General features: G+C 40.4%; 1 protein-coding gene across 2 annotated transcripts in view; it reads left to right on the top strand.

Moving 5' to 3' along the window:
• The first annotated feature begins 4,771 nt into the window (after window positions 1–4,771).
• The window catches only part of JAM2 (junctional adhesion molecule 2), a 34,701-nt gene continuing 18,465 nt past the window's right edge, over window positions 4,772–21,007 (top strand). Inside the window, exon 1 of one of the 2 annotated variants that reach the window (XM_068689938.1) lies at window positions 4,772–5,046. In XM_068689938.1, coding sequence (XP_068546039.1) covers window positions 4,992–5,046 — 55 coding nt within the window. In that variant the 5' untranslated portion in view covers window positions 4,772–4,991. The remainder of the gene's footprint in view (window positions 5,047–21,007) is intronic. The other variant, XM_068689929.1, reaches the window with a different exon arrangement.

Here is a 21,007-nt window from a genome sequence, read left to right as displayed (position 1 = left end):
ACACCACTGCAGCAAAGTCCTACAATGTGCTGAACACAAGATCACTCAACAGATACATGTTACAGAATTAGTATTTCTCAGGGATTTTTTTTTTTTTTTTTTTGTGTTATTTCAGTGACTTAGCTTAAAGTACAGCTTCATATACACATGCCTGTGCACAACGGAGGTGGTAGCAGTAATTCATGGCTGGAGGCAGCAATTTCTTTGTAAGACAGTGTGATGTATAACTACATGTTCTTGAAAAATGTTTTAAATACAATTCCGAATCTACCATCAGCAGCATCCTTGCTATCATGTTCTCCACTGTTGCTTAAACTGAATCACAAAACATCTGACAATGCTACCTACTTTGGTAGATATTTTTTAGAAATGTACCTTTGATTGCTACTGAACTGCTTGCTCAGTGACAGTAATCTTTCAAGTTCAGTTGAAAAAACAGAATGAATACTGTATTCTGCAAGTCAAAGATAAAATTATACAACAGATTGGGGGGATATTCAGAAAAAAAAAAAAAAAAAAAAAAAAAAAAAAAAAAAGTATTGAGAACAAGTAAAATGTGTTACTGTTTTCTTCTTTTAGCCTTACATTTTCTCTTTCCTGATTCTAGCTTGGCTGCCACATTAGATATGCAACATTTTGACAGTCTCATAGAGATATTATGTTGTATCACAACGCTCACTTTGATCTCATTCATTATGAGATCATTATTAGGCAAGTAATTTACAGCATAGTCTGTCTCTAAACAGCCATCAGCGACAGCTTCGTTGGAAAAAAAAAGTATTTGTGTTTTTTTGTTTGTTTTCTTTTTTTCTTCTTTTCTCAAAACTATACTGGCAGTTTTCGGTTTCAAAGTGGAAAACAAGAAGATAATCTGCCAGCTAAATCAGCTTTTTTTTTTTTTTTTTCCAGACAGCAGTTAAAGCAATTAACATGAAGCAGCAAAACAAATTAACAAAATGCCACAGAAGTAGAAAGGAGACAAGGCCTACTGTATCTGGAGGATGGACATCTGTTAGAGCAATACTCAGAATATTATAATAAACTAGGTGTGCTGACACTGAAAATTGCACAAGAAAAAACTTCCTCCTTAAAGTGTAGCATATCACATACACGGTTGCTAATAATTCTTCATACTAAGAGCAAAGCTTTCAAGCTGATGGATTCAGTGTAGTTCAGGCTGTTAGTCTGGGCACAAACTAAAATACATAGCACATTGATCAATGAGTTTCAGAAATAAAATTTGTTACATGGAGTGTGAAATAAGTGTCTTGGTGATTAAGTTCATTAATTAAGTGGAATCTGCTTTAGCAGTTTTACAAAATAGAATTCCATCAACTTGTCTCATTGTTGTGCCCCCAATCACACCAGAACAATCTCTCTACAGCTGTTTGCTCCAGTTTTCAGCACTTTGATGTTGATTGACAACAATTTGATGTACACATAGATTCAACCCATATATATGCTATAGCATCTCTGACCACCTCAAACATAACGTTTCTAACTATGGAATTATATTCAAATGGTTCTTCTTGATCAAAACTTAAGTAATGTAAATTGCAATAACAATCATCCCTGCTACTGTCCATATACAGATATGGATATGCTTTTGCATAGGAGCACTTTTTTTTTGCATGTCTTTCCCTCTCGTCCTCAGTGGCTCCATCTCCTAAGTCTTTCCCCTTAGTCCTTCCAGTTAACGGCAGTCTCAGTGGCCTACCATAGCTCAGCTTAGAGACACAAAGAAGTTTAAAGAAAATGGGCTTAGGAAAGCACAGGAAGAAAAGGGAAAGGCAGTGCAGACCTATAATCCTCTGTGCTTTCCCTGATGTTTCACTCCGCAAACAAGAGATGACCTACGCACAGATACAGCAATACTACCATCACCAGATTAAAAATACGTAGTTGCTTGCATGAAACTATGCTTACAGTAGCTGGTGTACTTAAAGTCAAGAAGTAAACTTGAAATATGTCAGGTTTATGCCTGAATGGGATATAGTGGGGAAGCATGGATTTCCATTAAACTTTTGTTTTACTTTTGATGGCAGTACAAGGATGAATATTCATTAGTTCTTCCATGACTGTCTTCTAGTTTGGTATTTGTAAATGAGTGATTACACAGGAATTAAATCTTACTCTTCTGTTAATTAAACAGCCAGTTCTCATAGCACAGTACTTTTCCCCCATTACAAGTTGTTAGGTTTTTTTTTTTAAGATGAGGAATCATAATCATCTTCCTCTCTTACGTATCTGTAATGTGATTATTTGCATTGCAATGCCTTTAAGCCAAATTCAGCATTTCTAAGTTGTTGTATTCATTTTTTCATTATAACTCAAAGTTATTCTAGAAATTAGCACAGCAAAATAAATATAGGGTGGTTTTGTTCCTACTGGAAAAAAAAAAAAAAAAAAAAAAAAAAAGACATTCTGAATGGAGAAATCACCAAAAGGAGTCATTTTTAATATAGATTAATTTCTCTGTATTTGATTTTATCATCATGCAACTATAAAATGTTAAACACTCTTAAGATGATGAGTTTTGACTTATGCTATTTCAGAGAGTTTTTGCAAATTAATTTTTGAAACCTTTTTTTTTTTTTTCCCCCACAAGGCTCTTTAACACAGTGGTGATACCCTAACAGAAGAGGTAAACTTGTAATGTTAGAGCAGGTTATTGTCAGCAGTCAGTTGCACTATAGTTTCATTAAATGGTGAAGGAATTCCATTGTAAGGTAAGAATGTGGATTACTCTAACAAGTCATCTAATGAAGTAGGTGTAAAGTTTTGGTTTATGAATTACTAAAATCATTAAGAAGCAGCTAAGTTTGAAATCATATTACACTTCCACACAATTCTTAAAGGCTTTTGTATGCAAAGAACTTGACTAGAATAGTTATTACAAAATACGATAGCTATCTTTGACCTGCATTCTCTGTGCAGATGCTAATTATAGACTATTTTTATTATTCTAAAAAGGAGTCTGCATGGAAAGCTCTCCCAGAATAACTGTTAAATGGAATATTTTGAACAAATTGTTTCATGTTGGGCTCTTTGTGTTGTTTTAATGAAACTATTTTTACTGTTTTACTGCTTTTAACTTTAAAAGATTAAGCATACTGATAGCAGTCTTCACAATAACAAAGTATTTACAGATTTTTTAAGAATATCGTTTTCAGCAAATACAGAAAAAGTATATACATTAAGTGAATTATATGCATTGCAAGTGTGTTTTTTCCAGAACATTCTGTAAATGCATTCAAAATATTCATATTTAATTGTTTGTATTTCCAGCAATTGTATAAAGCAAGCAGAGAAGCCATGATCCAGTTATTGCTGAAATAAAAGAGGGGAATGCAAAGAAACTGTGAAAACAATATGAAACTGTACTAGAATGCCGGAGAAATGTCTTGTACATTAGACAATCTTGTACACGAGGTATTTCTTTTTCTTCCAAGAGAAACAAAATAGTGAAGAGAAAAAAAAAGGGAAAAAAAAAAAAAAAGGAATTTTACTCTGACCTCATGCTTATATAAACCCAAAGCATTTAAGTGGATTTACTGTGGTATGAGTCATGCTAATGAAATCCAAATTAAATGCTATATATGAGTCCATGTATTTGGGCTATTACAATTATAACTGAATATTTACTGGGGTGGAAACACTACCGTAGCTAAACAGGATACCTTACCTTTTCATTCTCGTTATCAATTCATGGCCGTTATATTGGCTTCAGTAGCTATCCTATAAGCTACCCCTTAACTTAAATCCATACTGCTCTTTCTTAATATTCCCCACCTCTGTAACTTTTCCCCCATGCTCCTCCCATACAGCGGTGATACATACTTTATATATATATATATATATATATATATATATCGTCTTTTATTTTTCAGAAATATTACTTGTATTCTATATACATTTTTGCAAGTGATAAATTAGCCAAGAAGATTTAAAGAGTATCATGGCATCCTACTTGTTTGGTCTCCATTAAAATAGCTGCTAGATGTTTTATTTATAAATAATTTTTCCTCATTTTGCCAGTCTAAAAATACAGCCAGTGTTGCTGCTCTGATTATCAAATACTTATGATACCTTTCCTGCTGGAGAGCCATATTTTACATCCACAGTAATATATTTGGAGATGTCATCAGAAACGACTCAGATGCACCACTGACTGTCACAACGAGGCATTTTCCCCGATTCATACATTTAAAGGGCCACTGCAGCTCGTGTGTATTTGGTGAATGATTTCCTAAGCTCATACCAACTCTCAATAAAGAAGGCTTTGCAGGTGACCGCGTGGTCCATCTTTTTAGGGATGCACCCTACAGCAGGTGGCATTTTGTCCCCTCACTGTGAGCCTGGCAGGCGCTACCTCGCCACCACAGTGCCAGCAGCATCCGCGCTGCAGTTTTGTTTCACAATTTCTCCCTGTTGGGGCTGCTTCCATCCAGCTCCTCTCCACACTGGGCGGGTTTCACCTGGGGAAGGTACTGCAGGCAGAGGCTGGGAACCTCTCCTGCGAGAAGTATAAGCTTTTAGGAAGTTTGGCTTCGACCGCGGAAAGCTTATCGTTTATTCTGTGGCAAGAAACGTCCTTCAGCTTACGAAGAGCTCACAGCTCTGTGTGTGTTTGTACGTGCGTGTGCTGGAGCCACCCGCTCCCACCTGCTGCCCCGCCCGCCCCAGCGGACCCCCAGCCCCAGGCCGCCTCCGTTTCGGGACCGGGACGGACCGGCCCGGAGCCGCCCCCCCCCAGCGGGCTGCGCCCGGAGCCTGGCACCGCCTCGCCGGGGCGAGGGCCGAGCCCCCGCTGCGCTCTCCGCCGCCGGGCGCCGGCTGAGGGGAGGCGAGGCGAAGCGAGGCGAGGCCGGTCCGCTCCGTGCCGTGCCGCCCCCTCCGCCCCACGCCCCGCCGCAGCCGGCGTCGCCCCGCGGGCGGCGATCGTCCGCTGCCGCCCGGGGGTGCGGGGGGGAGCGGCCGCTGCCGGGAAGATGGCGAGCCGCAGCCTCCGCCTGCTGCTCCTCGGCTCCTTGGGGGTCCTCTGCTGTAAGTCGCCGCCCCCCCTCTCCTCCGGGGGCACGTACGCGCTCTGTCCTGTCTGTCTGTCTGTCCGTCCGTCTGTCCCCCCCCCCCCCTCCCCGGGGCACGGAGCGGGGCAGCGGACCCGGCCCCAGCCCCAGCCCGGTCCCGGTGCCGGCGGGCAGCAGGGGGCGCCCCGGGCAGGGCGAGGGGGGCGCCGGGTCCGTCGGGGCGGCCGGGGGGAGCTGCCAGGAGCCCCCCGCGTCTGCCAGGGCTGGGGCTGCGTCCCCCTCCCGGCCCCTGAGGGACGGGGGGAGCGGTGTCTGCTGCCGGCACGGGCTGGTGCAGCTCCAAAACGGGCTTGCGTTTGCAGCGCGGTGGCGGTCCTGTTGCGTGACTCGTTAAAAACAGCGAGAGGAAGCGATAAAGTTGGGGAAAGCTGCCCCGCTCAGAAAGCACGTGGGAGCGAGTGAAAAATCGCTGCCCCGAGGCGGGGAGTCGCTCATGCAGCGTTACCCGCGGCAGCCCTGCCTGCCCCCAGACGTGCTTGCAGGTCACAGTGCGCCCTGCTCCTCCTGTGTGCTGCTGCCCCGCTGCCGCAGCAGGGAAAGAGGCTGTGGGTGGAAATAATGCCCTGAAAAGCACCGCGTGCCACGGGCTTGGTGAGAGCTGGGACCCGCACGGGATGGGCGCCCAGTCTGCTGTGGGTGTGGGACCGTGCTGATGCTGGGCGCTTTGGTGTTTAACTCCGCACCTAGCAGAAACCTCTGTGTGTGTGTGGAAAATCCTTCGTTGCAGAGGAGGAACGAGCCTGTCCTAAGAGGACAGACTTTTAAATGACACATGCATTGCTAGTGCTTGGGTTTGGTGGCAGTTTTCTTTTCCTTTGTCTTCACAAGACCTTATGGAAAATTTGGTTTATTTTGATGGGCATCTAGTGTAGGCTTTCTCTTTCATATAATAAATTTATTTAAAAAATGAAAGTTTTTTGATCTTTTCTTCATTTCATGGTCTATGTATGACTGGATAAGGCTGCCATGGTTTTTTTGGTGACTGGTTTCAGCGTGTTCAGGCTGCTCAGCTGTTGGATTTATTGTGTCCATTGATGGTGCTGGCTTTGACCACTGTGGAAATGTTACAGGGTGATTTGGAAGCAGTACAGTGGATCTGGCGCCTAAATTGTTGGCAGGCTCACTTTTTTTTTTTTTTTTTCATGCTTCTTTTCGCTATTCCCAAGAAAATGCCAGATGGGGAGAACTGAGTTTACCAGCAAGGTGCTGATAAGATGTTGCTACGTGAAGAAAGCAACTGTAGGTGGGTGTGCAAACGCTGATCGTTTGTGTGAGTTGGAGGAAATCCAGGCAGAAAAGGCAGCCGGGAGTCTGCTGCTCCTCCTTCGGCTGCAGTGTGTTCACATGAACAATAAGACTGAGTAATACCGGCATCCCAGTCAGATGTTGAGTAGTTTCTCATGCAGGGCTGGGGTTTTGCCCATTCCCCATTAAGGAGGAAAAGAAAGAAGCGGGTTGATACCTGAAGTGTGTGAGCATTGTATTGTGGAGCAGGTGTAGAGAGCTTGCTTGGTAACTTAGCTGTAAAAATTTAAGAGCTGTGTAAGTTGATCATAGAAAATCAGCGTAGCCAAGAACAGTGCTGAGGTAGATCGGGTCTTTTTGGTGAGAACCTTCTAGGAAATACCATTGACCTGTAGAAGTAGTGATTTCTCTTGAGCTAAAGCTTATCTTTGACCTTTAATTTAGGGGAAAGTTAGGGAGTTTGAGATCATCAGTCAGTCTTAGTCTGCGTGAGATCAATAAACTCATCTGTGAAAGTTTTCAAAGGTGCAGCAGGGTAAGACTTGTGAGTTCTGTTGATGAGAGAGTTAGAAAACCTACAGAAATGATTGCTGTTAATAGCCGTGGCTACCATTGTGGAGATGGTGTATACTGATAAACTGCCCTTTTGTGAAGCTTCTAGGCCTGCCTTTTTCCTGCATTACTGTAAGTGAGAAATTAAATTGAAGCTGGTGATGCTGAAAACAAATTCAGTACAATGCGTCTGTGCGAGGACAATGCAGAGGCAATAAACAGTCTTACATAAACATTTGATGGAGCTCACAGGGGTAGTTTGATTCCGCAATAAATAATAAAAAAAAATAAAACCTCACCTTATTTTGGCTTTAAAGCAAACATTCCTTAGCGCTCAGGAATCTTTCAGCCAAGTACAGAGGTTCTAGGTCAAAAAAGTCACATCTCCACCCAAGAACTTAAAAAGCATGAGTGTATTAGCTGTAGGAAATGACAGTAGGGCTGGAAGTCTTTAAAGTGTGCTTTCCATATTATACATGATAATATTGTCTCAATGTTGAGAACATTATCAGCCCCCTGTCTTCTATCGTACCTTCTGTGTTTGCTGGATTAACTTTTTTAGGGAGTTATGATTTCTGAATTAGAGTCCATACTTGGGTGAGATGGGATTTCTTAAACTTGCTAGGCTGCATACTTCTCTAAGATCTCTACAAAATAAGGCTATGAACCATGTTGCTTACTTTTTTATTATTATTATTTGGAGAGGGAACAGGGGCAGCCCCAAAAGAGACATTCAAGGATGGTTCCTTCTCTTATTCTTTTAGTTAAGAAGTGACATTTCTTTGCTATAGATGGCGGTTGGTCTACAAACCTGCACAGGCTCTCAGGCACCATAATATAGGGTGTCAGATGGCTTTAAATACCAAGAAGCAAATGAAAATTAACTATAGAAAGTGGCATTTGTTTCAAATGTTCAGCCTAACTTTTTTTTTCCCACTTTGAACTGTGGTGACACTGCACAAGATACTAGAATGCTTCCAAAAAGGATAAAAAAATGACGACTTGGTTGGAAAACCTTTCTGCCTTTGGAAAGGAGACAGGCTCCTCCCTCTGTTAGTGTCTTCGCAATTCCAGCCTCTTGGTTAGATCTTCAGGGCTCAGAGGGAAGTTTGGCTGTGACCTTATTGGAAAGTCTTTCAGAAATCATGGCTTTCATTGCATTTGTACAAGCCAGACAATCTCCCTTAAAATCTAGGCACTCTACTTGGGAAGGGATCTCTGTTTCAGAGAGGACTCAGCCAGAAGCAGTGCTGTTCTGTGCTAAGGGTTTATCTCTCTCTTCTCGGCCAGCAGACAGAGCTGGGTCCTGGCTCACTCTGCCATATCCTTAGTTCAGGTTACTGGCCCCAAAGCCTGCTATTGGACGTGCATAAGAAAAAATGAAGATGAATGCCTTCATTCATTACATATGGGAAGCAGGAAATGCACCTGTACTATCATGTCAAGACAGTCACAATTCCCCTTATCTTCTTCTGCTTAAGGTGACTGTATGCAGGTGGTGGACTTGCTTTTGCTGTTGCTTGGCCTCCAAGGTCCTGTTCTCTCGGCTTTAATGCTGCAACAATTCTTTTTTCATGTCACAGGACATGTATTTCTGGTAATTGTGATTACCACAGGGCATCTGGCATCTATAATGAGACTTAAAATTACCAGTATTATTAGCAAATCTAATTGAGCCTGGATGAGGTCTTCTTGTTGGCTATTTAACTGAATTACACCAAGTATTATTATTATTATTATTTTTAATATTTCCTCTATGATATCTGAATTCCCTACTATAGAGTATTTTGGCAGCAGCATGCTGGCTGCCAGGTTCTGCTGCAGGAATTGGCTGATGACATAGCAAAAGAGGAAGAACTCACAAGTACTTGAACTTTGACTTCATCTTTTCTCTTTAGTTAACTGACTTAAAACTTGTGGGCTCATCTTTCATGATTTAGAACTACCAAGCTTGTCTGAGGCCACTGCCTAACCCCAAATGTTATAGGGCATACATGTGTGCAGACCTGTTTTTAGAGAAATACACTGAAATTGTTAGAGCTTTTTTACATACGGCTTCCTCAAAGGGTACCCCAAGTTCTCTTGTTTCTTTTCAGATGCCGGTGGTTGTGAAAGAGGCAACTATTTTTATATACGGGAGAATCTTCTTGTACAACTAATACAAAAGAAAATTCAGCTCTCATACCATTTCATAGGAGTGTAAAATAGTGATGCTTATTCACTGAAGACAGACATTGACATGTATGTAAATCTTCTGCAGTAACAGTAAGCAAGCTTCCCTTGTTAGATGGGGAGGTGTAGGTTTAGGCTGTCAGAGCATTTGGAGGGGCAGAAACAATTATTAGTTTAGTTGTGGAATCAGGATCTAAAAGTTTGTTACAATCTACTTAGATTCCACCAACACTAAAATGTCATCTTTCCCTCAGAGCCTTTCTGAAGACAGTCTGTTTGTAATCAGGTCCTTACAAGAGGCAATCCCATTTACTTCTCTCAGAGTAAGTAAAGTGTGGTATCATACTTTCTCATAACAATGCTAGAGGTCAGTCCAGTGTGAAAACTTAGGTAAAGGAAGGTTATTAAGATATATCCACACAGCAGTATAAATATTTCATTCATCAAAACAATTAAAGTGTGAGGTAGACATTCATATTTGTCATTGCAGGCTATTTGTGAGGACCATATGGAATGGCTAAATTAAGGTTCCCTTGAAGTTATGGAACAACATAAAACAAGGACACTTGCTTAAAATAGATAGTCTATCACATATATCCACAGGGACCCAATATTATTGCTGCTTTTTTTGTTTGGTTGGTTGAGATTTCTTCCTCCACCATGGTAACATTAAAGCACCATTGCATATTTGGGAAGATAGATGGGCTAAGTTCTTACTTTACCATTTAGTGGCTAATATCCAATGGTGTGAATGCTGTAATGGAAACTGAGGGAAACATTATGTGGAAACTGAAAGACAATTATTTTACTGGTAATTCTCTCTTACTGTTAGGTCACCTCTTCCTCTCAAGGAAAACTGATTTTGTAAGACCGTTTTTCTTAGTTTTACTTTCTGGCATGTCCTTTTCCATCCTGATTACTTCTCTAAGAACTATCCGTTTCAACAAAACACTTCAGCAGAAAAGCCCGCCACATCTTTCTTGAAGCGTTGGACGTTACTGTGCTGTAATTCTACCACAGGAAGCTTAAAGCAAATATTATGGTGTCTTGTAATCAAGACAAATGACACGTTTCCTTCATCTAAATAGTAGTCTTTTGGAAATCCCAAAAATGAAAGTGGAGCAGCATTTGGATGATTGGCAGCACTTGTGCTCACCTGTATTTCCAAAGTCACTTTTTCTGGAAAGCTCCAGTGACTTATGTCACCTTTACGCTCACAGCAGCATACAGTAGAGCACTTTAGTGCTTAGATATGATTTTTTAAAAGAGGCAGAAGGTAAGCTTGGCAGCTGAACATCTGGTCCCGTTCACTTGTCACTTTCTAACATACACTAGGAGGTGAAGGAGCTTTTGGAGAGGCAAGAAAGGAAAAATATCCACTTCTGAACAACAGCAAGCAATACAACAGCAGTAGTTGTTGAACCGCTGATGAGTGTAGCCCCCCCTTGGTTAACAGGAATTTAAGGAGGCATCCAGTTTCTCTCAAAGGTTATTCGCAGGGGAAAACACACTGGGGAAATCTGGTTATAAGCTATTTTTGAATTATTACTTTCCACGAGTTCTGAACTCAGCAATTTTCAGTAAGAATCTCCAACTTACATTGTAACAGCAACAACTTGATCCTGACTGTTTAAAAAAGTGAGAAATGGTTAGACTTGAGTTGGAAAGAACAGTTCCTACAGGTATGAAGTTTCAAAAGATAGATATTTACTTAGCTTTTATTAGGATTAACTTTGTAAGGGTTTAACATATGCTCAAGTCAGTCCAAACCACTGGATGAGGCTCAAGGCAAAACAAAACGTGGTCTGGATGGGAAGCGATGGATTATAGGGTTGTTTTGGCACCAGACAATGTTAACAACAGCAGCTACATTTGCTGTTTGCAAACTGCTAACGTAGTACTGGAGGTAGTGATGAAACATGCATTTTTGAGTCGTGGGTCTTGCTCAAATTAATATATAATTCAGAAACCAAAATGTTTATATGAGGCATACATGAGTGCCCAGTATGAATTGGGAGAAATTCTTGTGGACAGTATGGTAAGGGCTACTGTATACTGACTGGAGTTGGGTTGGAGTTGGAGAGATGTTTGTGCTTGGCATACTGTAAACATAGGAGGGAATGATGCACAGAAGACCAGAGCTTGGATAATACTACGTGAGTTAGATAGCAACTTACCACTTGAGTGTATGGGCAGTACCTGTCACTGGTTCAGAACTGAAGCTTTCTAGTAGCTGTAGTGACAAAAATAAGCCAAAACGCATCATCTGGAAAGATATCTATAGTGTGCGTAGCTGTGTTCAGGCTCATGTTATAGCTAGTTTTTGTGCTCAAGTACCTATTCTGTTTCTATACAATGATGTAAAGAAGCAAACACCTGGGTTTTGCCATTTGAGTATTGGGCCATCTAGACTGATTTTTCTGACCCTTCTCCCAGTCTTGAAGCTGGTAAACCACAAAGATAAGAGCTTTTTCTTAAATTTATGACTTCTTGTTTTTGGCTTGTTTCACATTCCCTTACTCCAGACTGACTGGGGTTTTGGGTAGCGTGACAAGGCACTGACACAACTTTGGTACTGTTCAAACTGTTGGCGGTGAACACTTCTGAAAATGTGACTTAAGCGGGCTGTCCTGTGTGTTTAATAACCGTGGGTTGTATGTCTGTATTTGGGAAGGCTGCTTGCCCAGGTAGTAATGGAGGAGCCTTTCTGAGAGCACTCAGTGCCTGGGGATGAGGTGCACAGGCCCCACAATGCCAAGGCCTGTGTGTGGCTGGGGTGCCCAGGGCCTCACGTGTGGCACTGCAGGGCTTTGCCAAGCCTGATAGCTGGTCTCACCAGGTTAAGCCCAGTGTCCACATGAAGTCCAATTAAAATTTTATTAATAGCAGTGCTTAGACATTGGAAAAGTTTGTGCAGAAAAGGTCTGCATTCTATGAGTAGATTTAATAACTTTCCATTTAAACACCTTTCTTTAAATATTTGTGTGTGAATGAATGAAATGTAAAAATTTTATTTTCAGTCAGTATTTGAGTTTTCTTTGCATCTTGCAGTGAATGCTCCTGCTGCCTTCTGATAACCAACATTATGGTCCTCCCAGGTGTAATATGATTTACTGATGCACAAGAGTGTTGTAATAATTTGAGAGGGTCCTGAAAGGAAATCAGTATTGAAGGAAACCAATAATTCCATATTGAATACAGCAGTTGAAAATGTAAAAGTGGTGAGGGAGGTGTAGGTTGGGACAGCTAGGTAATAGTAAGAGCTCTTAAGGTTTTTAAGAAACTGCTTTTGTAGCATTGGAGTGACTAGTAAAGCATACAAATTCAGGGACTCCAGATTTACTCGTAATATCAAAGTTGGTGCCCAGGAGAGGAGGTAGAGAGCAGTATGCAGATGTGTACCGTAGTGAAAGTGTGCTTAGACATCACAAAACAATGTGTGTAAGGTAAGGTTTTGCTTCTTGCAATACAGTCTGAGACCTTCACGTAATTCTATTTTAAGTCGATTTCTTTTTCTTTCCCTTTTCTATATAAGACCTACATCCTGGACATCACTTGATTCCTTGATTCAGCCAGTACTAATTAAAACATTTCAGGAGACTTCTGTATCAAGTATGAGAAGTAAATGTAATTCTCTCTGTGTTGGGTTTAAGTGTTGTTGAAATGACGGGTACTTCCAGAAGATAACGCACTTATACCACTTGTCTTTGGAGCCTTTCAGTAAATAATGTTCCAGGACATAAGAGGCATCTGGGAAAGCTGATTATCAACAGGGAATCAGCAGCATATATTGAGACAGGACTAAAAATTGTTTTCAGCTCTGCATTTCCCTTGTTGCTGAATACTTCTTGTTTCAGTTGTGTTCCAGTTGTATCTCTAGCCAAGTCCTCTACTATCATCAGCCCACACAGTTGCTGTTTGCTTTCCAGCTGTGTTCAGATTTTTAGTCTCCTTTTTTGAGGAGGAGGAGGAAGGGAAGAGAAAGCACTGCTACAAAGGTTTTGTCCAGGTTTTGCAATATGCATTAGTTTTCTAACATAAATAGCTGCTGGGAGAACACACTGACTTTTGTGAGAGAATAATTAAGTGATGTCTGTTTATAAGCTTTTCAACAAAGTTTGTGCAAAGTTTTTAAAACTATGTAAATAGAGAAAGAGGAGTTGGTATGGCCAATTCTTACATATACAGCTGAGAGACTTGCAGGTGCAGAATATTTTTGAGTTAAAGCAAACTTAATGTCTGCTAGGGAACAACAAAGCAGTTCAGAAGGATTTTTTTTTAACCTTTTTAAGCTAGTCTTCAGACCCACAAAAAAAAATCCCAGAAAGCTTGTATTCTCTTAGGAAAATATCACAAAAATTTAAGGCAGATACATTTTTTTTTTTTTTTTTTTTTTTTTTTACTGGAAAAACAGTTGAATCTAATAGCTATGTAACAATCTACTAAAACCAAAAGATTGTTTTACACTGTGTTGGAAAACTGGGAATGAGGTAGTATTTATGATTAGCCTAGTATTTGACAAACTCAGAACAAAACAGTTTTTAATTTCATCTAGTTATTGGGGGGGGGAGGAGGCAGGCAATATTGAATTTGGGTCCTATTGGCACCTTTAACAATTGATTCTATGTTAATGTATGATTTATTTTATTGTATTCTGCTCACAAAGCAAAAGGTCAACTTGGAAGCAGAGAGGGGTTCTGAAGCAATGCTGTATCTGTGGTTTCCAGCAGAGATTAGTTGTTGCAAGCATTTAAGGAAATACTGGGAGGGGGTAGGGAGGAATTTGCCCTTCTTTTGAAGCTGAATTATCTTCATGTTTCATGGAATACAAAGACAGTGAGATAACACCAATATAATATCAACAATATCAGTAGAACTAACTGTAGTTTGTGGCCAATATGTACATACAGAAGTTGACTAAGTGTTAGTAACCCTGCTTATAGGCATGTTATTGAAAATATAGACAGGTTAGGAACTAAAACCCTTTCAGTTTTGGGATGGGGTAAAAAATCTGAAAATCAGAAGAAAATACAGCATGATTTTGCTGTTAAGGTTCCAATCCTGCGGCTAGATGCTGTATCTGAATCCCTTTAAATGTATGGAGTGCTGTCCATATGGCTGAAGACTTACAAGCATCAATGTAATATGAAATCTGATTATTTTTAATTGCTAATTGCAGTGACTGAAAAGTAGATAATCCATGACCTTTAGCTGCCTCTGCTTTGGGATGGGAAACATGCAGGGTGGACAGAGGGTTTCCAAAAATCTCATACAGCTGAATATGTCAAGGGGCTTGGCTATGTAATCAGACTGTTTAAGTGGAAGGTATTTGTAGACTTGGCTACAAGGACTCACATAGGTGTAAGCTCTAAAGTGGGTACTCTTTTTTCTATGAAAGAATAATTCATTTTGTCTTGTAAGAAACCTGGTCCTTAGCTGCTTTAAAACATAATGTGGCATTCACAGCATAGCAACACAAAGCATAAAAACTTACAGGCTTATTTTAACAGAGGTGCTTTGAGCAGAATGGTGGTGAGCAGGTGGTGATGAGTTCCCTTTCTAGGAGAGAAATAGAAGTAACTATCTATTATTCAACAAACCATCTTGTTCCCTTTCTTGGCTTCCTGACCATTCAGAGCTCTCTCTGCTGATGCTAGTTCCGTACTTTGTGGGCTCGATGCAAGATGAGCAGCCTTCAACAACAGTGGAAATACATAGGTAAAAGGGACAGATCCTCATCTTACTAAAATATTGTTCTGTGACTTTAGACCTGAAATCTGAAGACCTCATTTTGTGTTTGGATTCAATGTGATTGCAGTGCTCATGCTGATATGTGCTTGCCTGGATAATGCCAGCATATATCTTTATGCCAGCATAGTCCTTGGACTGTTCCTCAGATACCTTTCTCAAAAAGAGAGGTCCTTGAACTGAAATCAGTTAACTGGAGTTGAGTACTCTGGAGTCTTTATTTAGTTTTATATTTTAGTCTATATTTAGTCTTATTTCTACTGGAAAGTTAAGTTTAGGAAAAATAGTGTCACATGAGTTTATAAAGTATCAATATCTCAGGAGGAGTTGATTATAAAGATAATACAGGGCAGAAGTAGGCAAAGCAAATGGCAAAACAATTTAGAGTTGCTTATGTGCCTATCTAGAAGTCATGATTTCATGAAACGTGTTGATCTATTGCCTCTAGCAGGCATTTTAGAAATGTAATACGGGGTTTTGATAGTATATACATAAAGTGAACTATGGAGCATTCCAGATACAGCTGTTGTAACCATCAGATTTTTAAGCACTTGTTGCACTTGAGAAGATGGGCCAGGGGTCCGAATCATTAATTAGGTATTTTTTATTTTAAAAATATCTAATGGCATAAATAATACAGAATTCCTATCTCTATGTGTTCCTGGTATTATCTTCGTCTTTGAATTATGACAAGATTGTCTGTTTGATTCTGGCAAGATTATTTGTCTTCTATACAATTATTCTGTGCCCTGGGATTATTTATTTATTTATTTTTATTTTATATTACGTAATTCCTGACATCTTTTTTTTCATTTCACTTCTGTGACAGTGAAAGAGCTGGTACTTTCTCAGTTTAAGTGTTGGCTGACAAGATAATCAAAACATATTACGTGAAGCTTCAAACTAGTGAATTGTGCACGATAGCTTGCTTCCTAAGCTTGCGCTTCTTCTGACGCAAAGCTGCAGAATTGTTTGTTAGCTAACTTTACCCAAATACTCTCAAGGATGTGCCTCCTGACACATCTCTTCTGTTGAAAAGCTGGGATGATTACTGAGTTAACGTTTATGCTTGGTTTAAAAATAAATAAAGCACAGAGTTACTGTGTTTATTCCTGTTTCCTGTGTAACTTTCCAGTGTTCTTCTAGTGTTTTCTAATCTGAATATCCATGTGTTGTTTTGATTGAATAGCTTTTAATGTGATGAAGACTTTAAGGTGTTTTTTTGTTTGTTTCTTTTTTACCCTCTTCATCCCCTTTAAGGAAAATTTGGCACCTATTATACTGTGACCTATTGTTCCTAGCTCTGGCTTCCGGAGGATTTCTTCTAATCACCCTTCTCCTTTCAGTGTGCAAAACATCTTCTGTTTGTTCTAGCTCCTCTTGATACGTAACAGCCTTAATTGAGTCAAAAGAGTGGGTTCAGTCCTGTTCAAATAAATACGCCAGAAGGTGCTCCTGTAAAATCAGATATTGAAGAACTAATCTGCCTATTAAAGGCCTGCAGAATTAAGGCTAAAGATGTGTATTTGTACTGTAAACCACAATGTTGGTTGAAAGTAATAGCCATCAAACATGACTGTTAGCTGCTTCTGGCAGGAAGAGACAATTGAGCGAACTTGGCAGCGTAAGGGATCATGTGTGAATGAAAATGGGATGAGCTAATTTGGCAAACTGTATGCAGATAATTAGGAAGGGTTCACCAGATTCTTTTGGCCAAGAGAGAAGAGGTCGTTGTGCTTGCAGCTCATATTAGCAGAGTCTGGTTTGTAGTCTGAAGGGGAAAAAAGAAGAAAAAAAAAAAAGAAAAAAGAATACATAGCTCACTGCTGCTGATCAAGGCAAGATGCAGTCCTAAAACTCATGGTTCAAATGAAATTCAGTCAAGTGGCACCCCACCCCCACCTACTGGAAATGTCTCAATCCCAAATTCACAAAGCATTACACAGCTTCTCACAGAGTATTTTCATTTTTCCATTTAAAGAGTATTCCACTGTTTTTGGTGAGACTTATTTATTTATTTATTTATTTATTTATTTATTTTTAATGGGCACACTAGCTAGAATGAAGTCATCCCAGTCAGCAAAAATTGAACGGAAGGAAGCCTGTGCAAAGCCCTCTTTAAAAACTTACCCCAATGAGCTGTTCTTGCATCCATTCCCTGTTAGCGTAGAAGTATATTCTGGGTGAATGCTTGCTTCAGAGACAAACTTTTTTAAGCCACCAGATTTCAGATGGATCACCTTTTTCAGTGGGGGACATGTGACAATGCTGACTTGGTTTTGATTATTACACTTTCCTGAAAATGAGACGTTTGGGTGTAGTTGTTCTAATGAGCTATCCCACCTGCTACGTGGGATCTCTGCAGTGTGCAGTTCTGGCTCATTACGTGTTCCTTTAGCGTTAAAAGCCAGAACTTAATCTGTACACATCCTCTGCAGTGCAGTTTGTAGAAATGCTTAGGTTAATCACAAAAGGGGTTGAGAAGACCTACTGGGAAAAAACTGTTATAAACTTGAGAAGGGACTGAGGTTGCACAGGAAATTTGGTTCCAGCGTATATGGATGAGACTACGTATTGAAAGAGACATTCCCTCACTGAAACAATGTGAAATCTACTTCCATGTGTGGAAATCCCAGAGGCCTGATGGCTTTCCTTGAATCTGGAAACAGGATCTTACCTTCAGGGAGTTAGATGACTCCTCTGGCTCTCAGCAAGCAGGAACTCCAGTTTTACATGGTGTATACCGGAATCATAACTAATGCTGGCTGCCACAGTTGGAAAGCAAATTAAATTTGTTTTCAGGCTCTTTTAGGTTTGTGTGTATTTGCAGGTATATAAATGCCCAACTTGAAAGTGTTTATCCTTTTGAAATTGCCCAGCAGTTCCAGCAAAAGTCACTTGAGCCTGGTGCAGACCTCTGAAATCTAGCATGAAACTTACGAAACTTGTCGTGAAATGTGACCTGAATGGTTGTGGGTTATTTGTGTTGGTTTTCTGTTTGTTTGTTTGTTTGTTTTTAATTGTTGTGTGTTGGGTTTTTTTTTTTTGGAGGGGATTGCTTGTTTTTTCCACTTCCCCAGCTCTTCTGTATTTCAGGGCTGATTTTACGGTAGATGTAAATCAGCCTGCTACTATTGACTTCAGAGGACCATGCCAGTTTGCACCAGGGACCCAGCCTTGTTTTGTAAACTCGGTCATTGTGCTATGACTGTTTCTTGAGGTATTTGCACAGGCCAGTGTTCGGCTGAAGCATTTCTTCAACTCCACTGCTGCATGTTACATGAGGCATGTGCGACAGCAGTGGCAAAGAGACATCTCCTTGCATAGCCCCTTCTAATAGTTTTTTTTTAACCCAATGGCACCAAACACAAGTTTTGAGCATCCAGATCCACCTCAAAGCAAGCATTGGGGCCCTGCCTGCGGCCTGCCTGTGTGCCCTGCCCGGTTGCTGTGGAAACCGCTGTGGAGCAGCACCAGTGAGCGGGAAAGCGGCCCTGTTGTGGGGCCTGGCCGGGACAAAACCCCATACCCTGGTGTCACGGGCTCCATGGAGACAGGGGGAGCACTGGGTTTGAGTCTTGTGAAAGTCAGAGCTATGAATGCTCTGTTAATAACATAAGCTTTCTGGATTGTCTGTCTGCTGGGATGCAGTCTGCACTGGGTTGAACCTGTGCAAGCTGTGGAGGAGAAAAGGAGGCCAAAGGAAAAAAAAAAAAAAAAAAAAAAACTTTGAAGGGAATGGAATTTTACATTTTGATTATAATTTTTTTTTTTTTTTTTTAATTTCCCACACCATGTCACACAGTAATTTGTGTTGGGTCTGCTGAAAGCACTTAGGAGGCTGTTTAGTTTCTCTGGAATTCATTTACTTTGGTGTTCAGTTTCCTTGGAAAGGCTGACCTAAATAATCTCCCCCTGTTTTGTCCCATGCCGCTTGTTTGTTATTCCCTGCTTTTTCCTCTACAAGCACTTCCAGTTCAGTCTTGCCAGGCCTGACCGTCCTTGGGGCTGTGCTCAGAAACAATCACTAACATGATCTTAAATCTCAGGACCACTGCTGGTAAATTCAGATAATTCATTCTGAAAATCACAGTTTCTCTTTATTCTTGACCTTCTAGTTAAGTAAAAATATCTTGAAAGTAAAGGCATCATCAGCTGGTGAGCCAATTTCATATTGTACCGAGCAGTTCACATGAAGCTGAGCATTAAATCATCCCTAGGCTGGCGTCATGAATGAAAACTTCTTTGCTAGTCTGCTCCATAATTGAGGCATTACAACAAAAGAGCTCTTTCCCCTCCTGTGGGACTGAGAGCTTCTCAGATCATCCAATACCAGCTTTCAATACAGGTAGAAATCCCACTCCAATGCACTTTTGTCTTTCTGACAACGCTGTTACTGCCCTGTGTAACTCACAGCTGGATGAACCTGAGGTTTTCTGTTCTGTTTCTCATGTTATTTCCATCACAAAGGCAGAGTTTCACTGACACCGATGTTAAAAAATACTTTCTCTAACAGATGAGTGTGAAGAATTGTTTTCATTTTTATTTTTATGCTATATTAAATAAAACAGCAAATTTCTGTATTAAGTTCTAGACCTCTGGATGTACAATAAGTAAAGAAAAACTACTTGATCAGCTTGGCCATTTAAACTCTTTGTCACTTTAACCTAAATTTTCTTTTGAAATAACCTAATATTCTGAAATGTTTTGAGAAACCAGCCTAAAGTACACTTTGTTTTGTTATGATATAGGTTTTGCAGGCAAGGTACCTTAAAACTTTACTATTTTGTCTCGGGTATCTGTAGACAATTTTTTCTTCTGAATCTGACTGCCTTTGCTGTTAATTTGAGAGCTTTTAATGAAAAAGAGTGAAGAGAGTGTCTGATGACTTACCCAGCAAGACACGTAATGTGTTTGCATGTTAGATTGCTAACTACCCTACCATCTGGATGCTGGCCTTGTTATCAGCTTCAAATGTATGGCTTAGCTCATGGGAGCAGACAGAGGGGAGAATTACTCCATTACTCAGTGCATGGCTCTGAGCCTGGGCTGGAAGGGGGAAAATTGTCACAGGGTTTGGGGAAATTTTTTGTTGTTGTTTTGGAGGGATTGGGGGAAAGGTCAATTTTTGTGTCATATACTACTCAGCTATAGAGTTGGAATTTTAATTTTCTAATAGCTGCTCTTCCAGAAGAGAAGCCAAACCAAATAACTGGATTTAGCAGTTTTTTTGGTTTTAGTTCCAAACTCTCTTCCCATGGTCTGAAAAACTAGTCCATTTTTCCATGAAGAAGAAATTCATCAGGAATTAGAAGAGGGCTTGTAGAAAAGGGGGAGGTGTGGGAAGGAGGAAAGGCTGTCAGGTATTTATATGCACAAATCAAAGTACCTTACAAGGCTTTTCATAAGATTATTGATCTAGTTATAGAAAAGCCACTTCCTGTGGCATAAAAGTTAGGCTGTTACTCTGCCTATAAATTTCTTTCCCTATCCCCTTATTCTCTGTCCCTTCTGAATATCTAAAAGCTTACTGCCTCTGTACCTCTGTCATCCCAGGAGTAAAGGCCAACATACAGCATTTCTAGTACTGTTTAAGGAGTGAAAATAACTAGTCATATGTTCTTCCTTCAGCTTGAAGCACTAGCAGAGCACAGATCCAACTAGAACAACTTCTTTGTAGTGCCAGGAAACCAGCACTGTATCATACTGAGGAGCAGTTTTCCTTATAATTGTAAGGTCTGAGAAACTTAACTAAATTAAAAGCAGTTTCTTCAAGCTAGTAGAAAAACTTCTCGTTTGTCACTGATGCGTGGATAACACACGTACATGAAGTAGGATCTCTAGTTTGTATTTTTTTTTGTGATTAAAAACATCAACAAGGGCTGTGTCCTAATCAGCCAATAAGAGTGTTTAAAATCATGCCACATATTTCATAGTGTGTTAGATGCTCTCAGGAGCTGTATGTATTACCACCAGCTCCAGTGCCTGAATGACTAAAACTTGCCCTGATTAAGTCCAGCAGTTTCTAAAACACTACAATAGTGTTGCTGACAGCCACGACACAAGCACAGGGGGTGGCTGAGAAACCGCTTAAGTTCCTTTTATGTTTTAGACTCAACCCAAAAATGTACCTTCTTCCCTGGATTACTATGCTTTACGCACTCAAAACACACCTAGTAAAATATAAACTTGCAATCCCC

The sequence above is a fragment of the Anas acuta genome, chromosome 1 (assembly GCF_963932015.1).
Source record: "Anas acuta chromosome 1, bAnaAcu1.1, whole genome shotgun sequence".
In the NCBI taxonomy this organism is placed as follows: Eukaryota; Metazoa; Chordata; class Aves; order Anseriformes; family Anatidae; genus Anas; species Anas acuta.
The sequence above is the reverse complement of the archived record's forward strand: the minus strand, read 5'-3'. Positions and strand labels throughout refer to the sequence as shown.